At 51.9% G+C, this 23,079-nt stretch overlaps 2 protein-coding genes across 3 annotated transcripts in view; one reads left to right on the top strand and one right to left on the bottom strand.

Annotated features, from left to right (window-relative positions):
• Positions 1-12,317, bottom strand: part of LOC130535861 (alpha-1,3-mannosyl-glycoprotein 4-beta-N-acetylglucosaminyltransferase C-like) — a 61,639-nt gene extending 49,322 nt beyond the window's left edge. For both annotated transcript variants that reach the window (XM_057051221.1, XM_057051220.1), the window contains exon 1: positions 11,682-12,317. The gene's annotated coding sequence lies outside the window, so the exon portion shown is untranslated. The remainder of the gene's footprint in view (positions 1-11,681) is intronic.
• Positions 6,228-23,079, top strand: part of eif4g2b (eukaryotic translation initiation factor 4, gamma 2b) — a 59,973-nt gene continuing 43,121 nt past the window's right edge. Inside the window, exons 1-2 of the mRNA XM_057052635.1 lie at positions 6,228-6,311; positions 7,952-8,814. Coding sequence (XP_056908615.1) covers positions 6,228-6,311; positions 7,952-8,814 — 947 coding nt within the window. The remainder of the gene's footprint in view (positions 6,312-7,951; positions 8,815-23,079) is intronic.

Genomic DNA, 23,079 nt, shown 5'->3' with positions numbered 1-23,079 from the left:
GCGGCTGCTATAATGGAGGCTTTCCTGCCCGTGCAGCTAAAACCTGCTCCGAGTTCAGCGAACGTGAGGAATAACATGTTTGTGCTGCTCGTCTGAGAATGACAAGGAAGAGGCGGAACTTGAAAAGAGTCTGGAAGCGCTAATGAGCCTTATTTTAAGAACACAACACAGGCATGAATATTTAACGCCTCGGCTCCTTGATGAAGCACCAAAATAGTGGCCGATGAGTGAAAAATAGTCCGTCTGAAGCTGCCGATACCAACTGGCTGGAGTATAACGTTGTTTACTCCGTCGTTCTAATTCTGAAACTGTTTTCATGGTGACACGAAGCCCACCAGACAGCCAGCGGGATCATAAATAAGCGCGCGCTGGTCTGGACCAAACGGCTCGAAAGGCAGAACCAGCAAGCTGCAATTCATCCTGTGCTCAAGAGACTTTTGTCCTTGTTTTCATTCTTCTCTTTGTTGGTGGAACAGCTGTTTTAGGTCCTCGGAAAGACTCGTTTACATTTGGTTATTTGATTTTTGAGTTTGGGGATGATGCAGCAGAGCTGCTGCTGCTCCAGTGGCCGTGATAAAACGTGCATTATTTACGCTAAACAAAGAGCTTTTAATAAAATACATTTAAAGGTTATTTGAAGATGGGGGCTGTGATCATGTGAAAGGCTCGATAGTAAATGCTACACGTGCTGCATTTTCATACAGAAACTGTGAGCAAACGCCCTGAGAACAGATCAAAAGGCTACCAGGCTACTAACAACAGTAACCAGGAGTTCTTATCAAAGAAGGCTGGATTTGTCTCATTAAAGCAGGCAAGAAATGGGAGGAGGAAAAGCTCCAGTTCCAAAGGGAATGAAACAGTTTTGCCCGTATTTGCTTTGTTATTTAGCTAGAGCAGCTTAAATTAATTACACTCATCTTCATCGCTCTATTCATTATTCTAGCTGTAAACACATTAGTCAAATGAAATGTCAGAGCGCACCTGGCTTTCTTATCTCCACCGTAGACGGCGCATCGTGCTGGAAGCAGCGTTTTAAAGAAACCCGCAGCCGTTCACGAGCTCGGCGCTGGCCGCCTCCTCAGCCCGCCGCAGCCTCCCAGGAAGCCTTAATGTAGAAGATTTGTCAGTGTCAATTTCCCGGCTAATCTCTCCAGCCCTGCTCGCCGCTGCCTCTGCAGCCCATTCCGTCTCCCGTGCTGTCGCTACCTGCTCACAACATCCTGCCCAGGATACAAACAGACAGCACCAAACGGGTCCGTGGGGGGTGCGTCTGCAGCCGGACCAGCACCAAACGGGTCCGTGGGGGGTGCGTCTGCAGCCGGACCAGCACCAGACGTGGGGGGTGCGTCTGCAGCCGGACCCAGCACCAAACGGGTCCGTGGGGGGTGCGTCTGCAGCTGGACCAGCACCAGACGTGGGGGGTGCGTCTGCAGCCGGAACCCAGGACCAAACGGGTCCGTGGGGGGTGCGTCTGCAGCCGGACCCAGCACCAGACGCGTCCAAACCCATCCGAGCTTCCACACGGAGGCCTTCTGGGTTTTTTAAGGTGCACGCCACCGTCGCTCCCCCCTCATCGAGATGAGTTCAGGCCCATCTGGAGATGTTTACAACACGTCAGGATGAGATGACGGCGTGCACGTGAAGATAACGACTCTGTCAGGGGGTGAAGTTCATCAGCGGAAATCCACAACCTGAATGAGTGGAACACGTGAGCGTGAAGGTCGGTGCGAAACATTCCAATGACAGAGTGTCACGTGCACGACGTTGTGCACATTTTTGAGTGTAAAGTCCTGAAATGTGCCCCCCCCCCAGCTGCGCTCCATAGAGCCGCTACACAATCCTCCTGTGAGTGGAACATTGGTTCATCTCCCACGGAGCAGGAGGCCAGCGCTTGGTGCATGTGACGTCCTGGCGGGTCGGCGGCTGCCAGGGGAGGAATGACGGCGCTCCATGATGCCGATGAGTTAAATCCACGGAGCAGATGCGCGACTGACGCCGACTTCAAGGCACAATGAAACGTTTCACTTCAAAGTGCAGCGTCTCCTCCTGGGACAAACTGCGAAAGGTGGAACAGATTTCTGGAAATCCTCCATAATTCAGAGGGAATCAATTAAACATGGACTTTAATTAAATATTGTCCGAGCTGTGCCAAGGAGCAGCAGCAGACGTGCGCGCCACGCTGAACACGTATCCTGTTTAAAGCATAAATCACAATAACCGGCTTCAAAATGCGGGAAGGAACTGGGAAAAAGTTTCTAAATCATATTTGCCTCACAAGTCCAAAAAAAAGAGAGTTTTGGAGTGGAAGCAGATGAAGTGTTGACGGGAATATTCTGTTCCGGATGTTGTTGCCTTCTTGGTCTCTCTCGGTGAGGAGCAGCTTGGAGCTGTACATTATCATCTCATAATGTCACTACATTCCTCTGGGAACGATTATAATGGGCAAATCCTGAGACGAGTCCAACAGGAGCGGAACAATAGGACGGGGCTGCAGTGGCGGAACAATGGGAACGGTCGGCTGCAAACCAAACACAAGCCTAAGAGCTGACCCTGGAGATTTGATTATGCTATTTCTGTCCCCCAATACAGCAGCGCTGGCAGGAAAAGCCATCCCAACAACCAAACTCGGGCATAATGACCCCCGATGATTGTGAGCAACGTCCAAATGAAGTGTGAGGAAAAGCCACGGAGGGAAAAACAAAACACACGTCTCACATTCGCCGTCCGGGCCAGTTATCTGGGAAAAAAAAGGTTATTCGTTCGTTTCCGACACGGCTAAAGTCTGCAGAGGTGCTGCAGCTGTTCGCAGGGAATCGCTTGTTCATTTGTTGGTGCTGTTATCTGTGCACGTCTATGACAGTTACATGCACGGAAAAGCCGCCAGGTATTAGCATAATAAAGGGAGAAACAAACCAGCGCCTGTGTAATTCCCGTTCGACTAAAAAAGGGAGAAATCTTAGCAGTGTTGTGGTAAACAGGGGTACAAATCCCCGCTGCTCCGGCAGCCAGACGCAGATACTCCTGATGATTTACGGCGTTTCCATCCCACTTCCTGCATTTGCATGTGTTTGATTTCCAGCAGCCGTTTGCAGGGCAACAATACAGACAACAAGGAATTAAGATCCATCCTTTCTAGCTCCGATTATTCATCTCCCCACTCGAGTTGTCTGAATTTGGGGAAACACAGCTTCACGTTATTCATTGATACCCCCCCCCCCCCACACACACACACACACACACCGATGCTAAAGTGCATGTCTTCACACGTGGTTTGATATCAGTTATATTCATCAGCTAATCAAGCATTTGTTGATCCTCCACTTCCAGAATCCCAGAAATCCATTCTTTGCGTGAAAATGGCCGATCGAGGAAAAATCAAAGATGCCGACAGGAAGTGACACGGCGGAGTGGTGAACGTGCGAGGCCGAGCGTCACCGAACGTCCCTGAACGAGAACATGGCAAAGCCTTTTTCTCAGCCGCCGCTTGAGAAGACAAACATGATATAATTAGGATTATTAAGCCGAGCGCAGACTAAAGGCCAACAGTGTTAACAGAACTGCAGATAATAAAGGGATTAGAGGTGATTCACTTCCACAAGATGATGACATTTTCAAATAGAAAACAGGAATTCATTAGCAAGTGTGAGTGACAGTGGGGGGGCGGCGAGCAGAGCCCAGAGACGGAGAAACAGGCCGGTGCTGCTCACAGGCCTCTCATTTAAAATGTCACACAGACAGGTAACGGGGGGGGGGGGCACCTTTAGGAAACCAGAGCAGATCTGCAGCGTGGAGACGAGCGCTGACCCTGTCTGACCCACTTCTCCCTGATTTATGCTTTATGCTCCCCCAGCAGACACAGCTTTGTTCTGGGGGGGGTCATAAATCTCCCACACCTTGAAGCTGATCAGCTGACCCCCCCGCCCTGACAGCTGCCCCACCCCCTCCTCCTCCCCACCACACACAGCAGAAATCACCTGAGCCACAAGCGGCGGCACTTCATCACCGCCAGCAGACGCTGGTGTGAAATAGAGCCGAGCTGGGCCGGGCTGAGCTGAGCTGGGCCGGGCCGGGCCGGGCCGAGCCGGGCCGAGCTGAGCCGGGCCGGGCCGGGCCGGGTCGTCGGCGCCGAGGCGCTGGAGAGCTTCAGCTGATCGGTCGGCTCTGCTCCAGCTCTGCTCCAGCGGCACGGAGCCGACTTAGCTGGGATCCAGGAGGAGGTCCGACACCCAGCGCCTCAGGACTCTAAACCCAGACTCACGTGGAGCACAATGACGGGCAGAACAACGGCGGGCTCGGTCCATCCAATCCAAACACCTTCTGAGACACCCTCCCACCACAGAACAGGGGGGGCAGACGAGCTCAGCATCGGAGGAGCGTGGAGCCGATGGAGCGCCGCTCTTAACGATCGGCATGACTCAGTGTGGGGGGGGGGGGGGTAATTGGCTCTCTAAAAAGTGGCTCAGAGTGCTGTTATTGTTCTGCTAATGCTTCTTTCTTGCCTCTCCTCCTCTTCAGTCTCCTTTGTCTACAGACTCATCCTCCCCCCCCCCCCCCCTTTCACCACCCCCCCATCACCACCACCTGCACCCCATCAAGCACAACCCTCCTGATACTAAAGGATCCAGAAAACCTACTTCTCATCGACTTTCCAGTTTTCAAGGCCTTGGTGCCGCTATGATGAGAATTGTTGGCCAAAACTAATTATAGTTTAAGGCAGAAGCGCCGGGACGCGGTTCAATAATTCATGAGTTCAATTTAGGAGACGATGGCAGATGCGGACCTGAGAAAACAAAGCTCAGCGGCAGCAGAATTCGATTTTCTCCGAGACATTCGGACACGGTGTACGTGCGTGTCTGAGAGGTTACAGGGTAGACAACAGGATATTACTGACTTTATCATCCTGCAGCATCAACAGGCAGCTACAGATGAGTCCTGCCGGCACACGCAGCAGAACCAGGCAGGAACGCGGCGTTCCGACCGCGGGGTTACCACGGCAGCGCAGCACACGACACCATCCTGGTGCGTGTGGCCGCTCTGTAGCCAGAAGGCTCCGTATTCCAGCACAGTTTCTGACAATTCCACACGTTCCGACGTCAGGCCGGAGTGTCCCTCACACACCCGGGGGCAACATTAGGGTCCGGAACCGGGATAAATGACAGGAGCCGGAGGAAACAACGGGCTGAGAGCGGAGAACTGAGGCGGGGCGCGCTCTCCGCTGACATCCAGAACCATCTCCAATCAACCGGACCAGATGAAAGCTGCAATTTCAGCACTTCTGCTCCATTTTGATTCTTTTCTGGAATTACAGACGAGCCTCTGAAAAGTTCCTTTTACTTCTGCACCCGAGCACCTGGAGCTCCTGGAGCTCCTGTGCCGTTTGAACGGCCATCCTGGGGAGCAGCGTTTGAATGTTCTTACATTATTTAGAGTTTCCTAATCTGAGCTCCCAGCTTCCTCCTGACGACCCAGTGGGTAAACGGGGGCCTCGGAGGAGCCGTTCGCTGCACATGAAGCCGTTTATTGTTAAACCTGGCGGCTCCATCGGGGCGAGCAGTTGGACGCAGTTAATCACGGAGGTTTTATTGTTTTTGGGGGACTCTTGATCTACTGCTCTGCTTCATTTACCAGCTGCATGTGCTGCACTTTGAATACCAATCAGGTGACCAGAATATTCCCAAAGTTTTCCGTTTTTGTGCCCCGAAACTTTGAGGAAACCAGACTCCTCCATTTGGCGTCGGGGCCAAATGTGTGATGTCTGCTTGAGCTCACCTCCGGGTGCTGATCAAAGCTGCTCCCCGCCGACAACAGCAGCAGCTGCTGATGAACAAAGAACCAAACAGTTGAATAAATAATGACAATATGTCACGATTATGCAGCCCATCTCCACCGGTCCTCCACAACGTTCTCCCAGCCAACACTGCTGCCTTTGGTCTTTAATTCGCTGTCACTGATGCATCTTTCATGAGGGAATTTGCCATCTTCCTTTGATTCTTTGGCACTTTTGGTGCTGCCGTCTAGCAGTCCATTAGCTTCCATTATCATCTGGTAATTACGCACAGCTGAGAGACGTGCACATCCAGCAGCGCCGGCGCCCTCTGATACAGATCGTCAACAGGTAAGAAAAGCAATTACAGTTGCTATTTGAAGCAGCAAATCAGTTTTGAAGCACAAAAATGTCAGACGGAGCTTCATCGGTACATCTGGAGGAGACTGGGGTGTCGGCCGAGATGGCTGGAGGTGATGAACGGAATTTCCATTCGTCCGTTGCCATTTTTTGCCCCCGCTTCACTGTGGAGGCCGAGAACTTCAATGTGGGGCCTCCTAATGTTTGGTTACTCCATTAGATGCTGGGCTGCACCTGTGCTGGGGCCAGTGTTACCACTAGGGGGCGATGAACAGAGAGACACGGCTGAAGAATTCACTTCACTATAGAAGAAGAATTAGAAAAAGAAGAATAGAAGAAGAATTCACTTCAGAAGACTGAGAGTGTGTTTCTGTGGAGGACGGCTGAATGTTCTGAATGAAGATGAGCTTTGCTTTGTCTCCTCTCTGGTTGTGCGTCACTCGTTTCATTGTTTTTGTGTCTCTTGTCCACGTCCCCACTGTCTGATTTGAGCAATAATCCAACAGTGTCTCTACACTGTCAACAACCCTCGATGAGGTTGTTGCTTCCCGTGATGTGGAAACACTTTTTGCTCTCTTCACACGTCATTTTCATCTTATCTAATAATCTCTGCTGTCGCTGCCTGACAGAACCACCAGTTCAGTCTGAGTCCTGCAAAGAAGAGCAGAAGTGACAACAACTCATCTCTCACACGCTGTCATCCGTGCGTCGGTGCCCCTCAAACACCAGAATCCGAAGCCTCAAACACGGCTACAAACACGCACCTGCTAAAACCAGAGACCAGTTGAGACTTCCAACACTTCGGCGACGCTGTAGCCATCACCCTGATAATTTATTGTCCCATTAGCTCAGCACGAGCCACACAGACTGACTGAAAGCACATGCAGGCAGCAGTTAAGGAGTCGTGACGGCCTCTCTGCTCCCTGGCAGCTGAACACCAGCAGCTCTGCTGGTGTCACATGTGCCCTGATGAGGCTTTCAGCATTTACTGCTCAGATGTGCTCCGAATCCGAGCAGAGGTGAGAGGAAAGGAACGTCAGACTGAAACACCTCCAACGGCTCCCATTCCCCCGCAGCTTTTTGCTTTGAATCTGCTGGGAGCCATCTACAGAACCTATAGTCAGGCCGTATATGTTCAAACATCTCTGCTATGCAAATATAAATATGGGAATACTTTGTTCCTATTAAACCCTTTAAACATGGACGCAAGATCCAAATCAGCTGCGAGCGTTCTGCTGGTGAACGCTAGCGCAACACGTATGAATCATAACTTTGATGTCTTCTTTGTTCGTCTATATGTTTAATGACTTCAGAGGTCTCTTTCGTGCTAAAGCGTCGCAGCACGCTCACAGTTTTTCCTTTTCTGTGCAACAGGCAGTCAGAAAAAAAACTGCTTCTGCCCTGAGAAACAAAGACCTGGCCTTCAAACAGGCCTTTCAATGTAGTATTTATTAGAATGTTGCAGTTACATTCATTCTGCGAGATCCAATTAAAGAAAACAACATAATTCATACGTGAGTAAACGGCCAAAACAGTGAATCAGTTGGACGTCAGCAGCAGTCAAATAGAGCAATTAGTTTCTGATTAACGTGCACGTCAATCACTAACCAGCAGCAAATAAACCCTGAACATCAGCACGGCTTCAGAAAGGAAGGACGGAAGATGAAAATGGTCCCTGACAGATGTTGGCGGCAGCTCCCAGCGCCGCTCTCTTAATGGTTTTATTGGTTCAAGTAAGATAAGAAAGCCGGCGAGTGTTGACGTCACCCTGGAACGTCAGGCTCACACCGATAAACGGATTTAGATCCCGAACGAATCTGGTCACAGGAAGCGCTCAACGCCTTTCCCAGTGGCCGCCGAGCCTTTCCCAGTGGCCGCCGAGCCTTTCCCAGTGGCTCCTGGCCTTTCCCAGTGCCTGCCGAGCCTTTCCCCCAGTGGCCGCCAAGCCTTTCCCAGTGGCTCCTGGGCCTTTCCCAGTGGCCGCCGAGCATTTTCCAGTGGCTCCTGGGCCTTTCCCAGTGGCTGCCGAGCCTTTCCCAGTGGCTCCTGGGCCTTTCCCAGTGGCCGCCGAGCCTTTCCCAGTGGCCACCGAGCCTTTCCCAGTGGCTCCTGGGCCTTTCCCAGTGGCTCCTGGGCCTTTCCAGTGGCCACCGAGCCTTTCCCAGTGGCTACTGGGCCTTTCCCAGTGGCTCCTGGGCCTTTCCCAGTGGCTCCTGGGCCTTTCCCAGTGGCTCCTGGCCTTTCCCAGTGCCTGCCGAGCCTTTCCCAGTGGCCGCCGAGCCTTTCCCAGTGCCCGCCGAGCCTTTCCCAGTGGCTCCTGGGCCTTTCCCAGCGGCCGCCGAGCCTTTCCCAGTGGCCGCCGGGCCTTTCCCAGTGGCCGCCGAGCCTTTCCCAGTGGCTCCTGGGCCTTTCCCAGTGGCTACCGGGCCTGTACCAGTGGCCGCCGAGCCTTTCCCAGTGGCCGCCGGGCCTTTCCCAGTGGCCACCGAGCCTTTCCCAGTGGCCGCCGAGCCTTTCCCAGTGGCTCCTGGGCCTTTCCCAGTGGCCGCTGGGCCTTTCCCAGTGGCCGCCGAGCCTTTCCCAGTGGCCGCGAGCCTTTCCCAGTGGCCGCCGAGCCTTTACCAGTGGCTACCGGGCCTTTCCCAGTGGCTACTGGGCCTTTCCCAGTGGCTGCTGGGGCCGTTTAGAATGTAAACGGTTTTGAAGCAGACTGCCGATGAAGCAGCTGCTCGCAGAGTGGAATTCCATTTGGATGCCAACACTGGAGAAAATACCATTAAGATATTTTAATCATTTAATTGCTATTTGAACAAATGAATCTAATAAAACTCTCTCTGCCGGAGCGGGACGGGAGCGGGAGCGGGAGCGCGGCGCCGCGATGCTTCCTGAAGAGGCGGAAACCTCGAGGACGACGCCACCTCTGCAGTATTTGCGCGTCCACGCTCCGACCCCGCCGGCCTGGCAGGAAGTCAGCGGATATCTCGGGCCTCCGCTCGGCGCCGGCATCAACGCTGGACGCCAGCCTGTGGCTCCGCTCCGGCTCGCTCTCCTCTCATTGGCTGCCCAGAAGGTTTCAACTGACCAAACGCTGCTGATAATCAGACGGCGGGGGAGGGGAGCCGAGAGGAGAGCCGGGCACACAATTATTTTTGACATTTGTCTAACCTTTTACAGGAGAAGACGGGACCGCCGGGAAGGGGGGGTCGCTGGTGCCGGAGCCACTAAACAGATGGAATGTTTCACCTTCTTTTAACTGGTTCTGGTTTGAGACAATTGCTTTGCTGGAGGAACTACGGTGGCCGTGTGGGGACAAAGCAGCCAAAGGAGAGTTCCTCTGATTCCGCGTCTTCCTGGGATGTCTGATGTCATCTGGCTCCAGTCAAACGTGGATGTTAGCGGTTGGAAGGCGGCAGCAGAGACGGGCTGTGTAATTGTGCTGCATAACTCAGAGGGATTAGAGCTTTTAAGGTTTCTGCTCTGCCTGAGCACACAGACTCAGAAGAAGACGTGATGCCTCCAACGCGAGAGGACTTTATCGTAATGGTGGAACGATGTGACTGAACACAGGGAGGATGAGTCCTTTTATTCAAGAGTCATTTATTTTAGCCTCTCAGCAGCGTCCCGACACCTCAGCTCCGCTCACGCCTCTCACCCGCTCACAGGGGCTCACAATAACTCCCCTCTGCTGTATTTCTGCAGGCCTGCCACATTCATCTGAGGTGTTGAAGGTTTCTAAGGGAAGAAAACCGCCCGACGCTGAACAAATACCATCGTGGAGGAGATTCTTCTGAAAAAAGAGTGGCGGAATTTGTCTGCTGCCCCCTGGTGGCGCGCTGCAGTAACGGAAATGAGCTCCTCCCTCAGAAATGGCAGCTGTTCAACTCAAGGAGCGCTCTTTAAAAGCAAATTCCTTTCAACACACTTTACACGTGCAACAGTTAAAGATCTTTTAATGAAATTAGCGAGCGGATCCACATCCGCCCACGTCGTCCCTGCACAGACTCAACCAAGCAAAGATGGCGGCTCGATGATCAAAAAGGCTAATCAGCCGCTCCTGCTGCGACAAGATGTCCAGTTATTCCTCTGACTCAGCTCCGCACTGGGAAAACAAGCGCCACAGACCCGGGCCGGAGACGTGCACTTAGCTATATTGCAATTTCAAATATTTGTGGAATTACTTGGTGACGCAAAGGAGGAATTCAGCTGATAACAATGCAGCTTCTCTTCAAAGAAGCGCTCAAGCTCGCGTGTCTCTTCCAGTCCTGACATTCACGTTTCTGGGTCACGGCAGGACACTTCTGACTTCTTAAGGAGCGTTTGAATCAGTGCAGATTAGCGCCGGCGAGCGGCGGAGCACTTAGCCAAAGTACAAATGGCTTTTAGAAACAACGGCGGGGGCCGTTGTGGGGGTTCCTCCTGCGCGGGAGTCTTTACAACTCAAAGTTTAATGAATTGTTAATAAAAAAAAAAACAGGTTTGAAACATCAACGTGGCGTCTGAGGATACAGTTGCAGACAATGTCTCGCAGTTAATCGGAGTTTGACTGTTCCCTGGTAACAGGCGGAAGCTCGCGTTGGGGGACTCGCCCCCTGCTGACCCCTAATGAGCCGGAGGAAGCCCCCAGACCGCTGCACGTGTAATGAGCTGCTCTTTTCCTGCAGGCCTCTGAGATGAGCCACGGAGCCGTCACTGGCGCTGCAGGGTGACGCAACCTTTCTGGCCACTTTAAGGACAGCGCGTGCGTTTGGGGACCCGTCAGTGCCGCGCTTCGGCACTGCAAAAGTAAAACAACTCATTTTCTATCCTGCAAAAACACTCAGAGTGATGGAAACTGCTGCAGCGGATCGTCGGAGGCCGTGCAGCTCGTCAACACCCCTGCATGTGGCCGTGCACATGTGGCACGGTCAGTTAGCGCACAGTGCTGGTATCACTGTGGCTTTATTACCAGCCCCCTCGTGCATCATCAGTATCAGGAGGAAGTTTGCTGCAGGCTGCCATGTGCACATTCTGGATGTTTATTCATGTCTAGAGTCCATATTTTGAAATAAATAAGGGAATTAATGACCACACAGAGCCTCGGGGCTTCGGGGGAACACATGCTGTTTAGGTGTGCGACCGAATGATGAATATTTCATCCCCGATATCCATTTGTTGCCTCAATAAACGCTCCTTCCTGTAGGATATTTACATGTTTACTTTCCATGTTGCCGCCCGTGTGCAGCTCCTGAAACCGTCCTCCTGATTTCAGTCATTGTTTATCTGCAACCATATTTACACAATAAGGATTATTATTTGAAGCCTTGACCTCATCATGTGGACTTTGACACCCCCTTAAAGTTTTCTTTCAGCCACCCCTCCCTCTGGCTCTGCCGTGAGAGGCCGGAAAGGCAGAATGGAAAGTTCTGACCCGGGTGTCTGTCGTGTCGGTGACCCGCTACAAACGCACCGGAAAGAACGCGTGTTTACTGTATTTATGAGCCGAACCACGTGGTCCAACCTCCTGCCACCCCACCGGGCCAACTCCAGCCGACCCCCCCGACCTCACCCCCGCACTCACCTCCACGCCTGAAGACACTGCGGGGGTCCCGATGCGGGTGTCAGCCGGTGGATGTCGATCCGGAACGCCGGCGCTTTCTTCCCGTTCCGCGCGCGTCGCGATGCGGAGGCAGGTTCGGGCGGCAGATGTCTGCAGCGGCAGCGCCTCGTGCACCTCCGCGCGGTCTCCTCCGCGTCCGTCGCCGTCTGCCTCGGCGTGTGCGTCCAGCTCTCACAAAAGGACACAGTTGGAGCGTCTCAGCGGGCCGTTCGGAGCCGTCGGAAGTGCTGCCACATCCCTCCGTCGCGTCGCTCCTGATGTGGCGCTGCGCCCCGCTCCGCTCCGCTCCGCTCCCTCCTCTCCTCTCCCCTCCTCTCCTCCGCTCCACCCGGCGGACAGGAGGGCGGTGCGACGCTACGTTCGTGCGCTCCAGCGGTGCATGCGTGGCACGGATGCTCGGATCCCTGGATTCACCTGTCAACACAAGACAAAGTGCATTCTATTCAAAGAAATAGGAGGCAAAAGGCAGCCTGGCCCCAGGGCTGGGCGCAGCCTAATGCCGCGCTGATCACGTCCAGGCGAGCCCATGTTTCTGCCCCGTGACTGCAGGAACAGATTAAGAGGAGAAAACAATTCGATTAGAAATTCTCTAGATCTTCCAGGGGCCTCTGTCTTGAAGGAATGAAGCTACATATAGATTTTTATTTAGTTGAAGCATCACTGGCCCAACTTTTTATGACATCCGCGGTGGGGGCGGGGGGTTGGGAGCGGGTGTGGAAGACCAAATAGAGGTTTCATCCCATGAATCATTTTATGTGTCGTGTTGAAGGGGGAGAGAAGAGGGAGGCTGAGATTGAACCAAGCTTCATCTGGACAGAGAAGCTCATCACTGACCCCTTTGCTTGTTTCCTGGGAGAGGAAAAACACACCGGATCATCATATAATCAGACTTTATAGACCCAGAAATGTGTTCTGAAAGTGACCCATTAATGCAAAAGTGCAGCTGTTTCCCACTTTTACATGTTTGCTTGAACTTTGCAGCAATTCGGAAGAGAGAGTCAAAAAGAAGCTAATTTTGGCAAAAGAAATGGCACAGAAACAGTCAAATAACCCAAAACTGGGAGATGCAGCAGCTAAAAATGTCTAGAAATGTCCTTTATTTGATGCTGTCCATTTAAACGAGCATTAATTAGCACGTTGTTTCATTCTAATTAAAGTGTCCTCGTCCTTCTGCTGCAGCCCCATATTTCCAGTAATTAAACCTTTAAAGCTCTTATGCTACCAAACATGCTATAAAAGGCTTAATATGTTGCGCGGAAAGCCAGAGAATTAATCTGACTTTGATATTGCGAGCGTGAAAATCTCAATATTCATGAGCGTCGGAGGAAGCCGAGCTGAAAAGTGTTCTTGTTTAATCAGCGAGTCTCATTAAAGACTGGGCTTATTAAAAACAACAAACAGAGAATGACACCACGCCAACATGGCCGCCGCTCGGAGGATTGTGCAGATCTGAGGTCAGATTTAAGAGACGCTCTTCATGTGCAGATTTACCCCAGCGTACATAATTTAGCTCCGGACTGGTGACATAGTAGAACGATACGGAGCACAAACATCGTCTTAAATCCGAGTGTGTGCCAGCGGAGCTTAAAGCTCCTAAAGAAAGTTATAGGAACAATCGCGTACAAATGTGGATTAAAAAGGCCTCCGAAGAGCGTGCGGCAGAGGAAACGTTTACTTTACGCACTTTACCCCCCCCCCCCCCACACACACACACACACTGTCTCTAACTGTGTTTTCAGCTGCAACGGTCTAAGGTCAAGAGTTCAGGGTCAGAGGCAGTTTAAGATGAATCAGAGTGACAATTAATGAATGACACATCTTTACTAGTCAGGACGCCAAACAAGCTCGACGAATCAGGAGGGCCAGAAATAGCCCACCGGGCTATCTCAGTCCAGTGTGTGTGTGTGTGTGTGTGTTTGTGTGTGGGGTGTGTGTGTGTGTGTGTGGGGGGGGGGGTGTCCTTGTATTCGCTACATATTGAGTACCAAAATACTTGTTCTACTGGCAAAGTGAGGACCTTTTTGCAAAGTGTGGTCATCTTGAGGGTTAGGACCTTTCTAATGTTGACCTTGGGTTAGCTGGTTAGCTGGTTAGCTGGTTAGCTGGTTAGGATCAAGGTGGGGAGCTGAGTAGTGTATTATGTCTATGAAAGTCCCCACAAAGGCAGAAATACAAGGATGCGCGTGTGTGTTGCAAAGGTCAGTTTAATATCCACTTCTGCTCCCTGTGAGGATGTTTTACTGTTATTAAGGCCTTAAAACGTGTGCAAGAGGTTAAAAAAGTGTTTTAAGTGAATGTTAAATCCCACTGAAATGCAGAATCAGTGATCAATAATGCTCTGTACATGTGTTGCACACGTGGGTCATGAGTGCAGCAGCATCTTTGAGGATCAGACGCAGGATAAAACAGTTAATAAATCCCTCTTTGGAATTCCTGTTAAATCAACATTTGTGTCAATAAGATGCAAAAGATGCTGCTGCTACTGTGCTGCTCTGCTGCTGCTACTAATGCTGCTGCTGCTACTGCTGCTGCTGCTGCTGCTGCTGCTGCTGCTACTGCTGCTGCTCTGCTGCTGCTGCTAATGCTACTATTACTACTGCTGCTGCTGCTGCTGCTACTGCTAATGCTACTAATGCTGCTGCTCTGCTGCTGCTACTTATGGCTACTAATGCTACTGCTGCTACTGCTGCTGCTGCTAATGCTAGCTACTACTGCTGCTGCTGCTGCTACTGCTGCTACTGCTGCTACTAATGCTACTGCTACTGCTGCTGCTAATGCTGCTGCTGCTGCTACTAATGCTACTGCTACTGCTACTGCTGCTGCTACTGCTGCTGGCTGCTGCTACTGCTGCTGCTGCTGCTACTGCTGCTCTGCTGCTGCTGCTGCTATGCTGCTCTGCTGCTGCTGCTGCTACTAATGCTGCTACTAATGCTACTGCTGCTGCTGCTGCGCTACTAAAGCATACTACTGCTGCTACTACTGCTGCTGCTGCTACTGCTGCTGCTACTACTACTGCTGCTGCTACTATTACTACTACTGCTGCTGCTGCTACTGTGCTGCTGCTACTGCTACTAATGGTACTATTACTACTACTGCTGCTGCTGCTACTGCTGCTGCTACTGCTGCTGCTGCTACTGCTACTATGGTACTAATTACTACTACTGCTGCTGCTACTACTACTGCTGCTGCTACTATTACTACTACTGCTGCTGCTGCTACTGCTGCTGCTACTGCTGCTGCTGCTACTGCTACTAATGCTACTACTAATGCTACTACTGCTGCTGCTGTAGAAGGGCATCAAGAGTGACAGCAGATCTCTGAAAGCAGCTTCCTGTCTTGAAAAGCTAAACACAGCACGCAGAAAGTCCGTCCGTCTTTATTCACGTCGCTAGTTTGAATCCAAATACGATGTTTCTGACAGAAATGATCCCATCTGGACGAGCACGTTTCTCCCTCCTGTTGCTGTGTGTGCACGAGCGTCGTCAGGCACTCCTGAAAGGGAAAAGCAGCAACATTTGTGAGACACAGGCAGCCTTCTGCCATGTTTACCTGCAGCAGCCTCAGCACGGGGTCACCCAGGGGATCTGCCCTCTATTTTATGCACACACACACACACACACACACACACACACACACACACACACACACACACACACACACACACACACACACACACACACAAACCTGTTGCTGCGTCTTAATCGCAGCTTCTGACGTGATAAATGTGGCCTGTAGCTCAGGGAATAACATTAACCCCATAACAGCAGTGCGTCGTCATTAACAACGCCGCTTCTGACAAATGTGTGAGAGGAAAATAATCATTTCTTAATGTGGTCCACATGAAGAGCACAGAGGTAGACAGAATGTACAACTGAACTAATGCACACACCACACACACACACACACCACACACACACACACACACACACACACACACACACACACACACACACACACAGAGGTAGACAGACTCACACCAGCACTGCCGTATTTCTAGTACGGTTATGGCCAAAGCTCAAATTTTATAGTGTTGAAAGTTCCTCATATTAGGAATGGTGACAATGAACCAAGGTACAATTAAACTAATGCACACACACACACACACACACACACACACACACCACACACACACACAACACACACACACACACACACACACACACACACACGCATGCGCACTAGCTTCGTTGCTATGCAGGAAGCCGCTGACACCAACTGGCCTCATTTGATCAGCTTTACGCCTCCTTTGAGACACGTGCACAATATTGATCAGGGCTCTTCTCGGTCGGCCTCTTAACATTCATAGAGATGAATGGTGGAAGAATCTCAGCATCACGCCTGAGCAGCGTATTGGCAGGTTGCCGTGGATGCAAACGAGCTGAAGCGCAGCAGGCGGCAGCGCGCCGCGCTTCTGGTTTTTATTTAGCGTGATCAGTTCCTGTGATCTGGTTAGATTCACAAATGATTCATCAAAACTTCTTTGTTAGCTTTGTTAAAATTCGGAGTCGTTTGGTTTGTGTAGATCCTCCTCTGAGAAGAATAAAGGAGGTTGGGAGACGCACCCCTGAGGTGCCCCAGAGGAAGGTGATTAACCACAGTGTGAAGCAGACGGACAAGAATGCATCCAGGCCTTGACGCCTCTATAACCATCAGTGATTTGAAGCTACTTTCATGTTTTCATTTAGTTGTGGTTTAATAATTCCTGTTGGATTCACTGGAAAACATTTAAACTCCTGTTTTAATCCCGGCCCGGCTTCCCCGGTGAAATCTATCAAATTAAGCCTGCAAATGATAATTTCATCTGGTGATGGGTTGGAGAAGCAAGCAAATGGTTTATAATGTAAATTGTTAATCAAATATGTTTTAAATGGATTTATTTGGAGTTTGTCGTCTCCATTTGCTGAGGAAAATCACAAGAAGAAGAGAACGAAGCCTTCCGAGGTTGGAAACGGGATCCTTCCGCCTGCAGAGCAGCACCGATTTCCTGGACTTGCTCATTGTTGGAGCGTAGTAAAATAGTAATTACCGGTGATCCTCCTGCCCTTGTCAGAACCTCATGAGGTGGGTGAGAGGGACACAATCTCCTGAAGAGGAACAGGTAGTTCTGAAATTAAAGGGAGCAGCCCCTCTTCCCCCAGCATCATCCATGAGCTGAATGGCAGCGAATAATTGCTGAACCTCCTGCTGGATCTCCTGCGTGTGGAGCTCCTCCACAGACAGGAAGTGCAGACGCCTGAAGAGGTTAATCCATTGTTTATCCCACAATGCTTAATCGTTCTCCTAAAATAACAAGGAAACAGGCGTCCTGGAATCGACGCCGATGGACAGATTAAGTGGATTAGCAGCAGATTGTCGAGGGGCCCTGAATTGAGTCAACACGGAAAGTCTGTTTGGACCCGTTAAAAATGCAAATCAGCCAAACGGGGCAACGCAGGACGAGGGCGCCGCGCTGGCGCCGATAAAGGAACAGAAGCACCGAGAGTTTATTTATGGACACAGTTGATACTCTCAGATGATGCATCTTTTTTTTTCTGTTTCAAACACAGACGGAGCAACTTGGGTCCAAATTCTGGAAGCTTTGGGGATGCGGCAGAATTCCTTGGCCTTTTTTAGCTGCAGCACAAGGCACGCTCGGCTCCGGAAGCCCCCCGGGACTTGTCACTGCGGGGTGTTGTGGACACATTTGGAGGTTGCGGCGCCTTAAGAACCTCAATATCTTAACATCTTCACTTTCAGACCTTTACCACACAAGCACGGAGGGCTGGGGAAGCCTTCAAAAACACCCCCAATCCAACCTAACAGCAACTCAGCGCCGCACGTACCATCGAAACATCTGGAAGTCGGATGATTACAGGGGGATTTTCCTCCTGAACAAGCTGCTAGCCATTAATGTGGTTCCCTCCATCGTGGCTGCGTCCAGGAACGGAGGACGCGGCGCCGAGCAGAGCACGGGGCGCCCGTGAGCAGGCGTGTTTATCACGGCACGCCATGATTTGTGTGCAACCTGTGTCCCGCTCAGCTCTAGGAAGCCAAATAATGATTTTAACTGCCCGTCAAAGAGATTGATTTGCCTAATCCTCCGTGGCGTTTCTTCCCCGCTGAAAGGTGGGGACTAATTTATGACACTGACGATGGGCGCGCTACGCCTGAGGATGAATGATCCGGCCTCCGGCAAAAAGAGGTAATTTCCTGTTAACGTAGTGCCGTAAACATTTTTCATCACGCCGAGCTGACAGCACATTGATGTGGCGAGGCCGCGTCATGTGCTCGCCTTAATCTCCAGAGATGCTTTTTTACCTCCAATTAGCGGCGCGGCCCGCTACCGCCCCCCCACCGGGCCTGGCGAGGCTCCACGGGCGGCAGCACCTGTTGGCTCGGAGCTTTTATAAATAGGTGAGGAGCTCTCAGGTAGGAGGAAGAGGGGCATCAGATAATCAGGGCGTAGAGCGAGTGATGAAGATCGCCTGGAAGAGGAAGACTTGCCGAGCCGAGGAACGGAATGAGGCATGAAGGCAGGCGATCAAATTACATAATGTAATTATGTTGACAACCCAGCCTGTGTTGACACTTTGGGATATGGAATATTCCAGTGATTTGGGCTGTTCATTAGGCTCCGGGATAAATAATACAGACTCACATTAACGTGCTGACACCCACAGCCGCATTTGCACATGAATGAACATGCTGAGACAAAGAAAACACTTTCAAGAATTGTGTTGAGGCTGAGGGAGCGAGACAATGACACGAGGAAGGGAGACGCTGGTCATTTGTGCCCTAAGCGGCTGAAAAAGTGGGTTCATTAGGAACCTGCTGCGGTTTTTACACAGCAGCACTGATAAGGCTTTATTACGCACTCCAGCTGCTAAATTACAGCCGCTGTAATAAATCACAGCAGCAGCTGCATGTCTGTAGCATGCTAATGCGTGACAGTGCCCATGCTAAAGCTACTTTGGTTTCAGTCTGATACGCTCTGATGCGTCGTGCTAGCATCTCAGGAAAACCGTCGTGGACGTCGACGACGTCATGGAATCAGGCTTTTTGAGCATCTCACCGCTTCTCTGCCTTTTGTTTCATCCTGCGTGGCTCCTGTTTCCTTATTTCTTCATCTGAAAGGAAGCAAAAGCCTCAGTGACCTGCAGGGCGCTAACGTCCATCGGCAGGCCGGGACGGAGCCAACAGGCGTCGTCTCATTGTTGTTGACAAGGCTGAAGCGTATTAAATCCTGCGTCGCCCCGAGATCAATATCTGCTGAACGTGTTGAGGTTTGTCGGCGGCGGCGGCGACTCGGCGGCGGCGTGCACTCGCATTAGTCACCGGTGGAATATCTGCGGCCTGAGATCAGAGGGGATCGATCTTTCTTCTGTCACTCGCCGTCTGCTTAAATGCTGGATCGGCATTAGTTCGGATCCTAAATCTTCCGCTCCTCTCGGGGATCCAAGTCCACATTTTCAGTTTTTCTGGTGCCACTTCCCCCTCAACAGGAAGCAGGAGAGTCAGAGCGGGTGAAAGGATGAATATTTACGGAGCCGCTCAGGACGCGAAGCCCCGACCCTCCGAGCGGGTCAGAGCCGGGGACGAGGGCGAGGGGGCCCCCGTGACGATGATGGGGATCTGTGAGGATGTGATGATAATTGGGACGATAATGAGGACGATGACCTTCACACACATCTGTTAAATGTGATGTCGGACCTTCTCCTACAGTTTCCATCCACTGTGATTTGATTAATGATCCATCAAGATGCGCTGGTGTCATTAGCAGCTACCGGGGGGGCCACTTACTACTTACCTAAATATTTGACTCCCACGGGACCAGATATAACACTTAAACATGTGAGGATATTTGCATTGAAACCCCAGAACCGGCCCCGTCCTGGGCCCTCCATCCCTGTCAGCTGGCTCCATCAAGCTCGTGGTGAAGGAGATGAAGTGATTAAGATAATTGCGTGAAACCTGCGTTGCCTCTCACATTTGCATGGAGGCCGTTTCATCGCAGCCGTTTCCCTTTAAACATTCCAATCTTCCCTCGTCAGTGCGCCAGATTGAGCCGGAACGTGTGGAAAGCTGCCTCCATAAGCCGAGCTCACCATCTCCTCAAACACTCCTGCTGGAGTCACGCTGCTCTTTGAAAGCTTTGAGAAGCAAAAAGACTCCGTTTAAAAGTTAAAGTGCTAGAAGCGTTTTTATGCTGTTGTCAGCAGAGTAATGTGGAAAGGCCTCGTGCCCCCCCCCATAACGGGCCTGAGGAATCATCTGCATCTGCCTCCACGTGGCGCCGGTGGCTGCTGACAGCTACAGGAAGTTGTGGAGGAGCGAAGCTGACTCAGCACTTGATAATTGTTAACAATAGAGTCTGGTTGGACCCCCCTTACCCACCCCACCCCCCCTTTACCCTGCTGCCTGCTAGGTAAATTAGATAGTTGTGAAAACCAATCAAGGATAAAAAGAATTATATAGAAATGACAGAGTGATCAAAGCACTTCCTGTTAGAGGCAGAACTGGGACCATTAAAGGGTTTTAACTTAACGACGGCTCCAGTAAAACGAATCCCTGCTAATAAAAATGCCTCATTCCAATTGATTAGATAAAAAAACAAACCCATAAGTGGCCTCTTTCCATATGTGGGGATCAATATGAGCCCTGGCCTCCCTCTGCCCCTCCCCTGGAGTTGGAGCGTTGCCTCCGTTCTCATGGTGTAAATAGTTCCCGAGCCCACGGTGCAGCTCCGCGGCTTCGAGGCGGATTGATCCTTCCCAGGAAGAAGCTGATGAGTTAATTGTACAAGTTGATGCACAACAAGATCCAAGGATTTAGGATTAGGTGATTCTTCCTGGATGTTTGACCTTGGTCCCAGCGTTGCTCCTCTTCAGCAGCAGCTGCTGCCTCCAGCCCTGTTCTGTCCACGCCGCTCTGCTCGCCGCTCTGCTCGCCGCTCTGCTCGCCGCTCTGCTCGCCGCGCATGGTGCATGAGCGCGTCGGCCAAGGTTGAAGACTCCCGTCTCTATAGATTTCCGTGCCGCTGTGTTTCTGTGGGCGTGCACAGTTTGGGAGTTTCCCTGCTCCGCCAGTGTGAAAGCGACCCTCCTGCTCCCCAACGGCGCCCAATCACAGCCCAACCGAGAGGAACCGAAGCCAAGTGGGCGCCGGCGCGGCGGCGGTGATGGATGGGCCTCCCTACGGCGATGATGAATGAGGAAGGTGGCCATGTTTGTTTCATATCATCTGCCCCGTTTGACCTGACACAGGTACCCACTCGTCAGCCGTGACGCCCCCACCTGCCTGGACCGATGCTCCACACGGCCCTGGGAGCCCCCTGAAGAACCAGTTTGCTTTGCCACCATCTGAGGTTACGCCCACTTTTAAGTGATTGGGAGGTTGTTTTTTCTTCCCGGCCCAAAATTCCAATAAGTAGTGTAATTAAACACGGAGGAAGCAATTAAAAAGTCCGGCTATCTGCAGCGAGCAGCCGCTGGGCTCTGGCGACGCGGCGCCAATACGGAGGAGACGCGGTCACTTCCTCCCCAAGTCGTCACAGTCGCGCTCCAAGAACAGTCAAATAATCACGGTTGTACGCGGTGGCCAGGAGGTGGCGAGGGGGTGGCGAGGAGGTGGGGAGCGGCCAGGACCCCCTCGCCACCTCCTCGCCACCTCCTCGCCACCTCCTCGCACCTCCTCGCCACCCCCTCGCCACCTCCTCGCCACCTCCTCGCCACCTTCTCGTCACCTCTCGCCACCTCCTCGCCACCTCCTCGCCCCCTCCTCGCCACCTCATCGCCACCTTCTCGCCACCTCCATGCCACCTCCTCTCCACCTCCTCGCCACCTTCTCGCCACCTCCTCGCCACCCCCTTGCCACATGGTCGCCACCTCCTCGTCACCTCCTGGCCACCTCCTCGCCACCTCCTCGCCACCTCCTCGCCCCCTCCTCGCCACCTCATCGTCACCTCTTCGCCACCTCCTCGCCACCTCCTCGCCACCCCCTCGCCACCTCCTCGCCACCTTCTCGCCACCTCCTCGCCACCAGCTGAGCATTCTCCTGCGTCTCCACACCTCAGTTCAGCTGAGTCAGATTTTAAAGAATCAGCCCGCAGATGTTGTTCGTCAGTCCTGATTTGCATTTGCTATTTTCAGAAAATGATTAATTTTTCAGTCTTTTTATAAAGTCTGACATTCCCGTCCCACTTCGACTGTGTGTGTGTGTGTGTGTGTGTGTGTGTGCACCATCATCCTCTTCATCCTCCTCATCGTCAGAACCTCCGCATCTATTAACTTCTAATCTTCTGTGAGTTAATCTAGAACTTCAAAATAAAGCAGGCAGGTGTTTGTGAGGAGCCGACAGACTTTAAGCTTTTCCATCAACATCATCACGCTTCTTCTTCCACCTTTTTATTGAAAAATCATTTCTCTTCGGCTGGATGACCCATTTTTCCACGTTTTCAGATTTAAATGACCCCGGGGGCTCGGCGACGATGAGAATAAACGTGGTCTCATGTTTGAGAAGGCAAGCGTGTTTAATCACCTCCTCTCACACTTGAGGAACTTCGGCTGCAGCAGCTGCGACACGTTACAACAACCTCCTGTTATGACGTGAGCGGCGGCCTGGAGCCGAGGAGCCCGGCACTGTTGGAGGCTCGGTGGAGAACCCCGGCGTGAGCGCACCTCCTCCCACCTCGCAACCTTCTGCCCACGTGTCCTCGGCATGAAGCAGCTCCCATCTGCTGCATTTTCTAATTCAGGCCACCGGGCCGCGACCGCGGGTCCCGGGGGAGAGTGTCAGGTCCCGCCGCCACCCGGACGGTTCCAGCCTCCTCCCGCTCCACCGTCCACCAGCTGTTTCTGCTCTCGGCTTCACGTTGGTGGTCGTGGAGTCCAAACTTTTAGTTCAATGATCTGTTGCTGGTCTGACCAGGAGCGTGAAGATGCTCCTCACTGAGAACGCACCTCTGGCAGCCACACAAAGGCGTCAGCCTCCGGCAAAGTTAGCGGGGTGCAACCTTCAAATAGAAATAAGAAGGCTTCACAATCTGGCTCCCACTGAGTCCTGTGTGTGTGTGTGTGTGTGTGTGTGTGTGTGTGTGTGTGTGTGTGTGTCAGCCTTTGAGAGCCTCCTTGAGCTTCCAACCTTTAAAATAAAGTGAGATCAGTTTGGACAGAATAAGGCTACAGTGTTTTGAGGTTAGGGCATTGAGAGTTACTGTTCAGGAATAATTTACCAGAGAATGAGAGAAAACTGGCCTCTCATTTCAGACTAAACCCACTAAAAACACACAGCGGAATTCAGTGCTGCTCCGCTCTGCCTTCGCTGTGATCATTGTGTCCATAGGGTCAGCCACGATCATGCATTAAATATGAGATTACGAGAC

The sequence above is a fragment of the Takifugu flavidus genome, chromosome 13 (assembly GCF_003711565.1).
Source record: "Takifugu flavidus isolate HTHZ2018 chromosome 13, ASM371156v2, whole genome shotgun sequence".
Classification (NCBI taxonomy): Eukaryota; Metazoa; Chordata; class Actinopteri; order Tetraodontiformes; family Tetraodontidae; genus Takifugu; species Takifugu flavidus.
This window is presented reverse-complemented; position numbering and strand designations above follow the sequence as displayed.